The 12836-nt window shown below is 40.4% G+C and overlaps 1 protein-coding gene across 3 annotated transcripts in view; it reads right to left on the bottom strand.

Annotated features, from left to right (window-relative positions):
- ATP11B (ATPase phospholipid transporting 11B (putative)) overlaps window positions 1-12836 on the bottom strand; it is a 116565-nt gene that overhangs the window by 61111 nt on the left and 42618 nt on the right. For all 3 annotated transcript variants that reach the window (XM_019503356.1, XM_019503355.1, XM_019503357.1), the window contains exons 5-10: window positions 9150-9257; window positions 8856-8984; window positions 6307-6410; window positions 4332-4379; window positions 2493-2557; window positions 1864-1945 (exon numbers count right to left, since the gene is read on the bottom strand). In XM_019503356.1, coding sequence (XP_019358901.1) covers window positions 1864-1945; window positions 2493-2557; window positions 4332-4379; window positions 6307-6410; window positions 8856-8984; window positions 9150-9257 — 536 coding nt within the window. The remainder of the gene's footprint in view (window positions 1-1863; window positions 1946-2492; window positions 2558-4331; window positions 4380-6306; window positions 6411-8855; window positions 8985-9149; window positions 9258-12836) is intronic.

Here is a 12836-nt window from a genome sequence, read left to right as displayed (position 1 = left end):
GCCCTCCCTCATTCTGCTGAATGCCACCTGTTTTGATCAGGGACAGGGCAAAGGGCTATTTTTGCTCAAGTTCCCCCTCTCAGCCAGTGGCCTTGGCGAGCATCAGAAATGCTCATCCTGGCCAAGAGGCTGAGGTACGTGGCCAAAGCAGGCAGCACTGCAGATTCATCACAGAGCAAGTCAGGCTCAGGAAACCCCTGCACATCCCCCAAACTGTGATTTGCTAAGAGGAGGAAAACGCTCCCCTCTCCCTGCCTTCTTGCCTCTAGAGATGGAGTGTGAGAGAGATAGAGAGGTCCAGAGTCATACTAGCTGATGGAAGTAAGACAGTCATGAAACTCTCCACCTATAGCTCCTAGTTGCCTCGTGCCCACAGCCCGGATCCACCCACAGCCGCCCCCGACCAGCAGCTTCCCTGGCAACAGGCTGCCCTGCACTCTGCAGCAGCCACACCAAATGTGGATCAGTGCGTGCAGCAGGGCGCTGCTGGAGCTGTGGGGAATGGAGCTCTTTACCTATCAGGAGAGGTAAGGAGCGAACCGTACGCTTAAGCACAGAGAATCATAAAGAAGTAGGGCTGGAAGGGACCTCTCTGCACAACAGGCCTGTAGTGGCAAGTCACAGCTGTGCAGGTAGGGGAAAGTCAGAAGGTTTCTAGACTAAAGTTACGATGGCTTGAAACCCCAACCTAGCACTAAGCTGATCAAAATTTGTGCGGCTCAAAGTACAATGTGTAACAAGGCCCTGAGTAATTTGTTTGTGAACCCAGTGCTGGAATCTAATTCAATTCAAGGTCACTCCCCTTTCTCCACCTGAAAGGGCAGCACCCCGTCCTTCCAAGTATTGACAGGCAGTTCTGTGAGTCACCTTTCAACCTGGTCAACATGCACTAAAACCAGACTGACCAGCAGTGTAAGGAAAAGGGTAAGCAAGCAGTGGGAAAGATTATTGTAACTCTTGTGCACCCAACATACAACCTTGTGTCTGGGGTCAAAGGACAGTTAACCTTGTGGCTGTATAAACATCGGGGGGGGGGGGGCATCTTAGTTTTCTCATCAAGTTAAACAGATACAAGACATTACCACCGATTTGTCTTTTAAAAAACACTCAGTGAGTTCCATTTAGAGACCTATGTCACAACAGCATATTTAACAGCCTGTTACATTGGAACCACAGCAAGTCAAGAATTCAAAACATAAGCTCCTTCATGGCAAACAGCAATTTCCAGTATCTGCAGATAGTTAGTGCTACACATAAGGAAAGATTTTTATATGTAAACTTTGTTTTATTTTCACTATACAAAACAAAATTAAAAAACGGAAAAACATCCAACATGGAGACAACAGGAGGAGAGAAATCATCATTCAAGCCACAGGGAAAAAAAAACAGAATTTCAGCAGAGCCCATCCCCTTTAAGGACAGGGTATAATCTCCCAGCAAAGAATATATCAAGAGAACAAGGAAGGCTGGGGCTACTGTAGGATACTACCTCTGAACATCTGGTAAAATATGTCCTTGAACAAACTTATTCCATCTTTAAGTTACTGAAATGGCATTCATAACCAGTAGGTAGACTGCCTGAGGACATTTTACAACCAGGCAGTGCCCAGGAGTTAAAAATACTGGCTCAATTTTATTATTTTAATCCTTACTTAAAAGGACAGAATAGACAAACTGTACAGATAACCCATATTAACAAATAAAGTTTTAGCTGCACTTCCAGCAGGCTACAGAAGGTCTAGCATTCACAGTATTTTCCTTTGTCTATATCCAAGGAACTCACAAAAACATGAATGATTTATTGCAAGTGAAACTCTAAGGTAAGATATTACAAATAAGGAGGACACTATGAAACGCACGTACTTCTCTACCGCTGATCGTTTCTGAGATTTACTCTTGTAATTTAATGCCATCTTCGTCTCCATACCTGTATACACTGCAACACCTGAAAAAAACAGAACCATACTTTAGTTCCTGTCTGGGTACAGCTTGGAGTTTTCTACGTGTGCCAAAATGAGGGGTAGTGCTATTTTTATGTGCTCTGACACTATAATGAAGCAGTAAGATGACTTTTCAGCAGCATTCGGTAATGACACAGCAACATTTCAGAAGCAATTTTAACACCTATTATCATTGGTCAGTATTGTTTTTTGCTGCTCCATTTATCCATAGGTATAGAGGTCAGAATATCAATCTCCAAAACAAGGTCTCAAACACAGGATATGACAGCAGTATTCATGTTACTTTTCTATTAGATTCCTGTTACTTCATTATTAAACTGCTTGAAAAATGTTCTCCCAGGGAAACAATGGAAATTTGGTACCCCACAAGGTTTCCCATGGATACCCTTCCTTTTATTCACCAATATATCCTCCAGAGGTAACATTTTAGGGATCATTTAAATCCCTTCAGTGCAAGACGAAAAATTAGGTAAAAGGCATCATCGTGTTTCAGGCAGAGAAGAGCGTTAAAATACTTAGATGTCTACAAACCAAAAATCTCTTTAGTGTTTTTTAATCTTGCTCCTCGCAGTAAGAGACTTTCAGGGCCGAGAGGTCTAAAAAATAAAACAGATACATCAATGTTTAAAACAATGCAAAATATTGAATAGCTATTTCTGATGTCCAGGATACCACCACCCACTAGTCTGTCTGTCTAAGTCATCTTATATCAGCTAAAAACAGTTTTGGGGAAAAATAAACCTGTAATGATTAGCAAGGTTCATTTAAGGTAAAAGAACTATATGTTCCACCCCAGTGTGCACACTGTCTTTGGAGTCTGTCAAAATGCTTAATCTGAAATCAAACAAAAAGATGAATTTCCTTATTTTGCCTAAAGTGGTTTAAAAAGATGTTAAAATGAAAAGAAAGGCAGGGAAACTTCCACAGAAAGGTGGTCATATTAAATGTGGATGGGGGTGGACATTGAAAACAATGTAATGCTCACTTAGCATCTTGTTTTCTTTTATTTTCCAGTAAGTAGCAGCAGAAATAGCTGAGCAGGACTATATCAATAAAAATTCTTATACTGCCAGCTGCCAGTTTTAACCATAATCACTGTAATAGCACATGCAAATTATTTGCATGAGACTGAGATACTTCCTTTAAAAACAAAACAAAACAAAACAAAACAAAAAACCCAAACCCTATAAATTACTACAAGGAAGAATGCAATTGAAACTTGAGTAAAAATCCTTGTAATTTTTTTTAGAATTTGTCAAGTTATAATAAAATTCACAGAAGTAGAATATTTGCACAAGGAAATAGTCTGGTCTGTTAAGAGACTCTGACCATATTCCTGAACTCAAAATGGTTTTATAATCATGAAAGCCAATTTAGCTAGTTCAGACTAAAAGAATGCAAACCAGTGCAGTATATATTTAACTGGCTTCTCTTTGATGACCAGTAGACACAACACCACCAACTTTATAGAATTTAAGAAGTTAAAGTATGCATTTACTGAAAGAGTTTTGTTAGTCTCCTCCAGGATATACCAATAGTTTACACTGAATTTAATACGACTTGTGGCTGCACATTGTCTAGGAAGTTAGTTTGTCAAGTCTGCAATAAGCACTGGAAGGTAAAGTACTACCCTCTTAATGCAGGAGAGACGGAGGCAAAACAAGCCAAGTTTGTACCCTGGACAAACCCCACGGGAGAGCAGGGGATGAGGGGTGGAGGAAGAGGAGGTGCTGCTGAGTGCCAGGGGGTGGGGGTTCCAAGAATGGGGGGGACGTGAGTTTTCTACATGTGCCAAATTCACTTCTAAAAGTAAGTTCTCTACATGTGGGGCTGTGGGAGTCTGACCTATGCTGGGGACTTAAAAGCAGTCCCTAATTCCTGCTGATAGCATGTTCTGCTCGCTTGGCTGTTGTTCCTACAGCAGCAGCATGGTGTCCATGCACCCGGCTGCTGCTGCAAGAGGGGTAATGCTGTGGGGTCTCTGCTGGTGGGGTGCTGTCTCCATGGCAGTGGGGGCACAATTCTGGTATCCCTAATAAGTCAGCACCTGGTGCTCATGCCCCACTCATCCACCCCAAATTAAGTTACTGTTCCTACACATTTTTTATAATGACTACTCAGCAACAGCATCCAAGAATAACTTAATTCTATTAGCAGAGCTCACATTTTTTCAAAGCTATTGATAAGTTTACACTTAACTACTTCCCAACTATCTGCTCTAGTTTTATTCATGTCAGCCTTGCAGCTGGCATCTCCATAACAATTACTTTTTCCTGTTCTATAATTGTGCTCTTTTATTATGTCATATATTATCACCCCAGCTTAGCTCTACATAGTTAAGTTAGCTTTATGTTTATACATTTCACTTACCGTACAATTTCTTCAATTTGTTGACTTATAGTTATTCTACCAACAAACCTGGGAAAGAAAGCCATATGTCAGCAGGATGAATTCCTAATGGCTTTTAGATGTAAAATCTTCAATATTAAAGAAAGATCTTTATTTTATTTATATAGGGAATGTACAACATTACAGTGGTACATACTATATAAAAGAAGTCTTTAGTTTGAAGTTTTTTTTTATTAATGGATGATATAGATCAGTCTTGATCATTTTATGAGGTGTATTTCAGAAAGTTGTCATTAAGAGCAATGAGCCATTCATTCTTCAAAAAAATGGTATTGAGTGATTTTAGAAAATCCGCACCACTCAGTTAATGAAACATGAACAAAATGTGCTTTATTTCTTTTGTTGAAAAAGATAAAAGATTATGTTGCATCAGAAAATAACTTAAAAATAAAAGCCAGTTTACCAGTCAATATATTTTTCATCTGAATAGCATTGTTGCTTCTAATATAGCAGATTCATTACCATTTTACCTTTTTTCAACTTTTTAAGTTTCACATTTTCTAACATTTTACATGCTTTATAGAGGACCTAGTTTAAAGGCCTGTAGAAATTCACCATCATTAACTTAGCTAGTCCTTTCTGACATTAGTAGCTTTGTGTCCGTCACAGCCCACTCTAAAGACCAAATATTTAACAGCTAGTTAAATATGTATTCTTGTTAAGAACTTCAAAATTCTTGGCAATCCCAACTTCAATTAAAATAAACTGATGCTTTATGGTATGATTACTAAAACTATTAGGCAAAAAAAGGCTCTAACGTGCCACGCTGCCCTAACTGGTTCAGAAACGTATGAGTTTTCTTAAGCAATACCTACTTTGTCAAATGAGAAGTAGGTTGTTGCTTATGAAAGCTCATACCTCTCTGAATCAGGTGGGTCTCCAAGATACCACCCTCACCGCCCTTCTGCTTGCCTAGGCGAATGCAGTCAGCCACCTCTGTCTTTAAAACTATGAACTGAAAATTACCCACTGCTAATGAAACTACTTGAGATTAGGAAAATATGAAACGTTACCTTAATTACATTAAAGGTCAGAAATAGCTACAAGATGTAAAGCACAGGTCTAACATAGTATCTGTTATGAGAAATACTACTTTAAGAGGTCTGTCACATTGCTTGCTGACTTCAGCTTTTAAATCAGACATACTGGTGAAACTGTAGTGAAGAACTTATTAATATTAGGGAACACAGTTCAAACCCTCCCTGGACCATAACATAAATTAATTATACCTTAAGAACAAAGACAAAATTTGATACGTTTTAAACCTAACACAACAGAAAGTGGTAATAGTAATGAGGACTGAAGTATGTTGGCAGAACCAGATAAAGCTTCATTTTTCTCCATCAAGCCTCCCCAAACACCATTACTATTATTATTTATTAATTTTTAAAATAAATGTCCTGCTTATAAAGGCAATACAGACCCATCAAGAGTCAAGTAAGACTGAAGATGTGCTTGAGTCTATGTGACTCAGAAAGTTACAGTGTGAAGGCACACCAGTTTCTGTAGCTACTAATACACAAAGGAAGGATTTGGCTTGTATCACCAACTTTAACACTCCAGGCAAAACGATCAGGTAGCCACTTACAGCTGGGTCAAGTGGGGGCAGCACAACCCCAGAACAAGTTTGAACTTGTGCTTCTGGATGCCTTAACTGCTCTGCCATCCATGTTATGATATAAAGTGGAAATATTATTGAATTTTACTTCTAATTTACTACTAAAAACCAACAAAGAATTTGTTTGATTTGTCCACCATTTGCAACGTTATGCAGCATAACAGCACACATACAAATGCCTACATTTATTTACTAACGCATGAAACTTAATCTGACATTTCTGGAGCAATTTTCTCCCAACAGAAGCCACAGCATCCTTAAAAATAGTAAGTATTTCACTTTCAATTGATTCTGAAATTCTGAAGAATAAAGCACTACCTGTATAGGTCTGCTTCTGGCTGCTGACATTCTACAACAGCTACGAGTTTATCCAGGTTGGCAACTGACTGTAATACTGCTGTTTCTGGGACTGCAACATGCGTCTGAAAAAAGAATACTTTCTATTAACTTCACGACTTCAAAACACAGAAAAAAAAAAGATCTGCATTTGAGTACATCTTTGGTTCACTGAAGTACTAATTTGCTGGTGGTTAGTTAGTCAAAAATCATCCAGATGAGACTCACAGGCCTGGAAGCGACCTCAAGTTCATCTTGCAGATGCAGGACACACTATTCCTACACCAATCCAAGCAAATGCTTACCTGGTCTCTTTTGGAAAACCTCCAGTGAAGGGAATTCCACAACTTCCCCAGGCAGCTTATCCCACTGTCCTACTATTCTCTCACTAAGGAAGTTTCTTCCCCTAAATTTAAATTAAATTTTCTTTGCTGTAATTTAAACCCGCTGTGTCTTGTCCTTTTCTTTATGACAGACTTTCAGAAATGTGGGCACTACTATTGTGTCCCTACCTTAAACTCCTTTTCTTCAAACTAAAAGGCCAGAAGTGCACACAATACTCCAGCTGAGGCCTAACTGGTACTAAGCAGGGTGGTACTATCACAGGGGTGGGTAATTATTTGGGCTGGAAGGCCACTTAGGGAATTTTGGTGAGCTGTTGTAGGCCTGGTCAGAATTCCTCTGGCCTCCCACCCGCTCCACAACAGCTAACCAAAATTCCTTAAGTGGCTCTGCCCATGCTCAACCGGGCAGATGGGACGAGTCCATGGTCATGGAGTGGCATCTGGGATCAGGGCAGGCAGGCAGGGCCAGTATCATGATCATGAGGCCATGATAGTGTGGGGCCGGGGACAAGGCCTGGGGCACAGCCACGATCCGCTCCCAAAATACCCCTGACGGGTGCCACTTCTGCAGGCCAGGGTGTGTGGAGAGTGGATCATAGCTCTGCTTGGACCCCAGCCATCACTGCTCCATGATCCTGATCCCCGCCCCGGCGCCGGCCCCACCTTCCCGTCCTACTCCTGGACAGCACTCCTCGCCTGCTTGCAGCCCTGTCCCATCTGCCCAGGCAAGCATGACCTGTCCATGTGGGTCCTGGGCCTGCCCACTCCATCTGGCATCCCTGGCAGTGGGTGCAGGACAGACAGGCCAGAGAGCCCAGGCACTGGGGTGGGTCTGGCAGCAGCAGTGGACACTGGCAGCAGCACTGTGGGTGCTGCTGGCAGGCAAGTAGGTGCTTCTGGCAAGTGAGTTCAGCCATGGTGACGCCCCAGCCCCACTGTACAGCCGGGGTGGTGGGACCGGTCACATGTGCCCCAGCCCAGGCTGCCCTCCACATCTGGGCTACATGGGGCCAAAGGACCCACTGCGGCTAGATAAAATCCCTTGACAAGCCTGATCCATCCCACAGGCTGTATTTTGCCCACCCCTGTACTATCACCTCCCTTGCCTTACATACAATGTCTGTTAGTGTAAGCGAAAACTGCATTTATTTCTTGCATGCAACTGCAGTGCAATGATGATTCATGCTGAGCCTATAACCCATCAAAATCAGCAGGTGCTTTCCCACAGGTGCCTCACCAATTATCTCCTATTCTGCGTTTATGTATTTGGTTTTGGTGCTTTTGATTCCTGACGAGGGTTATGGAATACTACGCAGAAGCATGATTTCTTGAGTATGCCAGATGCTTCCCCACCATAATGAAAACTACTTTACAAGCCACAGTACTGATAGCATTTCTCACAATAATTAACTGTTAATACATAACACTTCTACTAACAGATCAATAGAGATCCCTGGTCCCACTGATGTTAACAATTTCAAATCAAAGTGAAATAAGAAGTGTAACACTTAAATTAGAACTCAGTTACATAGGTAAACAGTAATTTTGATATATTAAGACACATCTTATTGATGGAAGTCAGTCTGCTACTTGCTCATACCGAGTGGTACCTCATTCAAAATATAGGCCCTTTGATTTCAAACGAGTCAGAGTAAGGGTGGCAGATTAAGGTTTGAAGTGTTCCACAACACAATAAAATAGTCCAGCGGTTCCCAAACTGACAGACTGCGTACCACCAATTTAAAACGATACATCTTTAAGTACCACCAGCAAATTTTTCTCCTATAAAGTAATTATAATAATTCTGTTAATGCGTACCACTGACAGGCTGCCTGCGTACCACTGGTGGTACCCGTATCACAGATTGGGAACAGCTGAAATAGTAGATAATGAAGGACTGTAATTAAGTGTCTTAGTAAGGACTCAAAATAAAAGTATCAAGATAAGCTCTCTTCAGGGAAGAGAATGTCACTATTTACATTTACTTAAAACATGTACATTGTGGGAGAAACCATAAATTAAAAAAAATGTAATTAAAGTTGAGACAAGCACAAACTTCTCCTCTGAATAATTTATCTGTTTACTGTACTGGTCTTTATTTATTTAATTAATTACTCACCAGGTTGAAACATCTAACCGGGTTCTCATATTTCATACTAGCAATGCACAAATATTTAGACAACCAACCTTGAGATTGGTTTCTCCATCCAAACTAGCAGTAGTAACATGGCATGAACCTTCAGCTCTGTCAGAGGAGAGAAGTACAAGGTCGGCAGGGAAAGTCTCATCTTTGGCTACTCTGACAATATCACCCACCTGAGAAAAATGAATAAATAATATATGCATATATTATGCTGTTAAAAATAAGTCAGCACTGTTATTAAGAACATAAAAGAGCACCATAAAATTGTGATAGAACAAATGAGCACTTTACTCAAGTACTATCAGTTTAACTGCAAAAATCAGTTTTTAGGTACTTACCCTAATATTTTTTGATCTAGTTTTTACAAGGCCACCACTTCGAACAACATAAACTGGAGCTCCATTTACTTCATTATCTGCTTTATGTCGTAACCAGTCTTCATAGCCCTGAAGGAAAAAAAAAAAAAAAAAAAAAAAAAAAAAAATCAGATTACAAGTATGCACTTCAGGAATAACTCCCAAGTGTCATGAGGCAGCCTGGCTTTGTAACCAGCTTGCTGCATGGTCCTGAGCAGCTCCTAGCCTCTGTTCTATTCAGGTTCTACTGCATCCATCATCCTAAAATCTGTACACTTCTTGTGTTTTTATTAGTTTCACATTTCTTAAATAAGGTAAGAAATGTAGAAAGAGTGGCACAGGACTATGCAAATTGAAACAAATAGCTGAGATGAAGCTTTCTGAAAAAAGATAGTTAAGCATGAGTATTTGTGCAATTTGATGTTTCAGGGACATGGGTTGTAGCCATGTTGGTCTAAGGACATAGGAAGACAAGTTTCTTTGGGTAAATCTGATATCTTATTACACCAACTAAAATGGTTGGGAAATTTCTTCTTTGCAAGCTTTTGGATACAAACACCCAAAAGCTTGCGAAGAAAAAAAATCCAACCATTTTAGTTGGTCTAATAAAAGATATCGGATTTACCCAAAGAACCTTTGTCTGTTGAATTTGAGAACTTCACAATATAGAAATGGATTAAGGCACATAAGTAGGGAATACAGACAGTCATACCCACAGACGCACTTGTTGATCACAAGTAGAAGTAATGGACTCAAATGGCTCTCTTTTCTGCTAACCTATGACAGAACCCAGACAGCTTGCTTTGGTCATTTTTTTCAACAGCTGAAGCACCCATTGTCACAGAAGGATTTTAGCTTGGATGGTATGTGTGGCTGATATACTCTTTTTGCACAGCCAATGGAGATGACTGTGTGCAAGAGACTCAGACATGGAGGAAAATTAAAATTATCCACAGGGTTCTAGGGCAGCCTTTTTTAGTGGGGGTGGGATATAATTTTTTAGTGGAAGAGACTAGTAGATTTTTCTTCTTCCAGATGTTCAAAGGGTATAATAAAATAAAAATAAGCGTAAAAATGTAGGTCTACTTTTCCTTTGTAGATCACCCTTAATATATTGCTCACTTATGCGATTGCTGCTCAACATATTCATGATCTGAATATAGTTGAGAAGAGATGGAAAAACACCATCAGATGGGCAGAGAAAAACTAATCAGACAGTAAATCCATGAATCTGAACTGTTAGCCCTGTCCCTGAAACCAAGAAAAATGCTACGATATAAGAGGCAGTACTTGCTACTTGTTGACTAACGCTAGCTGTGATTCAGTGTTACATAATCTTTCCATTCATATTTAAAGCACAACTTTGCGTGCATTATACATTTAATTCAGAATGACAACAACAGGCCTAGTGGAAGAATAGGCAAGTTCACAGACATACATAAAATTCAAATGTGAACATTTAAGAGAGTCTGACATCGCACAAAAGGAAAAGCCTGAGGCAGATTTACTGTTACCGTTTCTATATATAAATATGTGCTTCTAGTTTTATCCAAAAAACCCTCCAGAAACACTTAAGCACCTCCACAGATGATAGTGAGAAACATCGTTCATGAGATCAATACTAAACAGAAAGTTCATTTTATGTGGGGTAGTTACTTTCCACTGATGCTTGAAAAACTGATTCATGACCTTTCTTTGCCCAAAATGCTACAAAGCAACCAACTGATTCTCAAGTGCTACCTGCAATTCCACTTAAAAAGTACTCTATTATGATGCTTACGATGGGAGGAAAAAAGACTTGATGATGTGTAATGCAAGGATTTCTTAGGGTGATATCTTTTATTGGGCACTTGTGAAAGCTTATCACTCATGTGACAAAGCCATAGTGAATTACACAGATCATCCTAAGCTCATGCTGATAATACGTTTATACTACCTGTTACACACCAACACACACTCTACTACCAGCAGCACACAATATTACAGAAATTTATTTTAGGCATACTACAGAGGATTTTCAAAAAGTATTACTGAGTTGCTTCTCATCTCTCTCTACCTAGAAAACTGGGTGAAATTAGGGCAGAGCAATAAACTCTGGTGCAGTTTGGGCTGGAGTCCACTGATCCTGAACGCCATCTCTACATATGCGCCTGGGACTGCAGCACTTTTCAGATGGAGCTGAGTAGCTCCTGGCTGGCAGGGGGTTCAGGGGGTTGGCCCGGGTTCCAGCATCAAGCAGTGAAGGGGCTGGCTGGGTGCTTAAGCACAGGCTAGGCAGCCCCCACACTTTAACACCCTTGTGATCCCACCAGCCCTTCACGGTCTACACGTGCATTTCAGTGCATATAAGTACTCTGTCCATAAGAGAGTGCTATCCCCAACAGTACTGTCTTATGGCAGAGTTAATTCATTTACTGTACCCTAATACTGGTGCATGTGTAGATGGTGACGCTTTACCCTAGAGCTAATTCTACTCAACAGTAAAGTGCACGTGTAGATGCACCCACTGGGTATATTTAGCTGCAACAAATCCAACAGTAAAGGTGTCACAGACATTCATAAAAAGCTATAACATGCTTGAAATAATTTTTTCTGTAAAGAGATGGCAAGGCAGGGTGACATAAAAAACAACAAATGCAAAGTCTGAAAGAAAACAAAGACTGGGTCTCACTGAATTGCTGGGAATATCCTCATCCCAGTGAAAGCTGCTTCTGGCCTTCAAATGCCTTAAGAAGCGCAACCTGAACATTTTGATATGCATACAAAATCTTACATTGATACAGGATTAAATCTTGCTTGCCTTAACCTTGAACGAGTGATAATTCTGGGAGCTGAAATAAATGTTCCTATGGCAAGTTAACTGAGACAATCAGAAGTGTACAGTGGACATATCATTCATAGCATTTGTACTACTGCTATGCGAGTCATAGGTCTGAATATCTGTCTCAACAACATAAGAGCTACAATAGCTTCTATTACTATAACCCAACACGTTTAAATGATTTCTGAACCACGTTAAGGGAATAGGAATAAGAACAACTTCTTAGAAAAAATAAATGAATAAATAAATGAGTTCTACCAAATTTCTCAGTTTTAGGTCACTAATGTTTCTGAACCATTATTTTGTAGCCCACCTACAACAGACATTTCTGAATCACAGCATTGGATAACCAAAATATTTTTCTGCAAGGTAACTGGAGAAAATGCTTCTCAATTATGACATACTGATGACTAATGTCTGTACTATTAAATGACAAATCAAAACGATCAAGAAAAGGATTCAAAAGGTGAAGTACTTAAATTTGAATGTAACAATACATAAATAGCTGAAAAGTTTTGCGTAGGTGTGCACTGATAGAGATTTTGGGGGCCGACAGCTGATTTTTAAGGAGGCATATCGGCTGAACCAATCATAGTTTCACAGATTTAGGGTCGGAAGGGACCTAGTAGATCTTCTAGCCCGACCCCCCGCCAAGGCAGGAGAACAACAAAACCCCAAAAACAAAAACGGGACTCAAATGAGTCCAGCCAGGTAGGCATCCAGCCTCTTCTTAAAGACCCCCAGGGTAGGGGCCAGCACCACTTCCCTTGGAAGTTGGTTCCAGCTCCTAGCCGCCCTAACTGTGAAGTAGTTTTTGCGGATGTCCAATCTATACCTCCTCTCCATCA

Source organism: Gavialis gangeticus, unplaced genomic scaffold, assembly GCF_001723915.1.
Source record: "Gavialis gangeticus isolate Ggan-Ray unplaced genomic scaffold, GavGan_comp1, whole genome shotgun sequence".
NCBI lineage: Eukaryota > Metazoa > Chordata > Crocodylia > Gavialidae > Gavialis > Gavialis gangeticus.
Note: the sequence above shows the minus strand (reverse complement) of the source record. Positions and strands in the feature narration are given on the sequence as shown.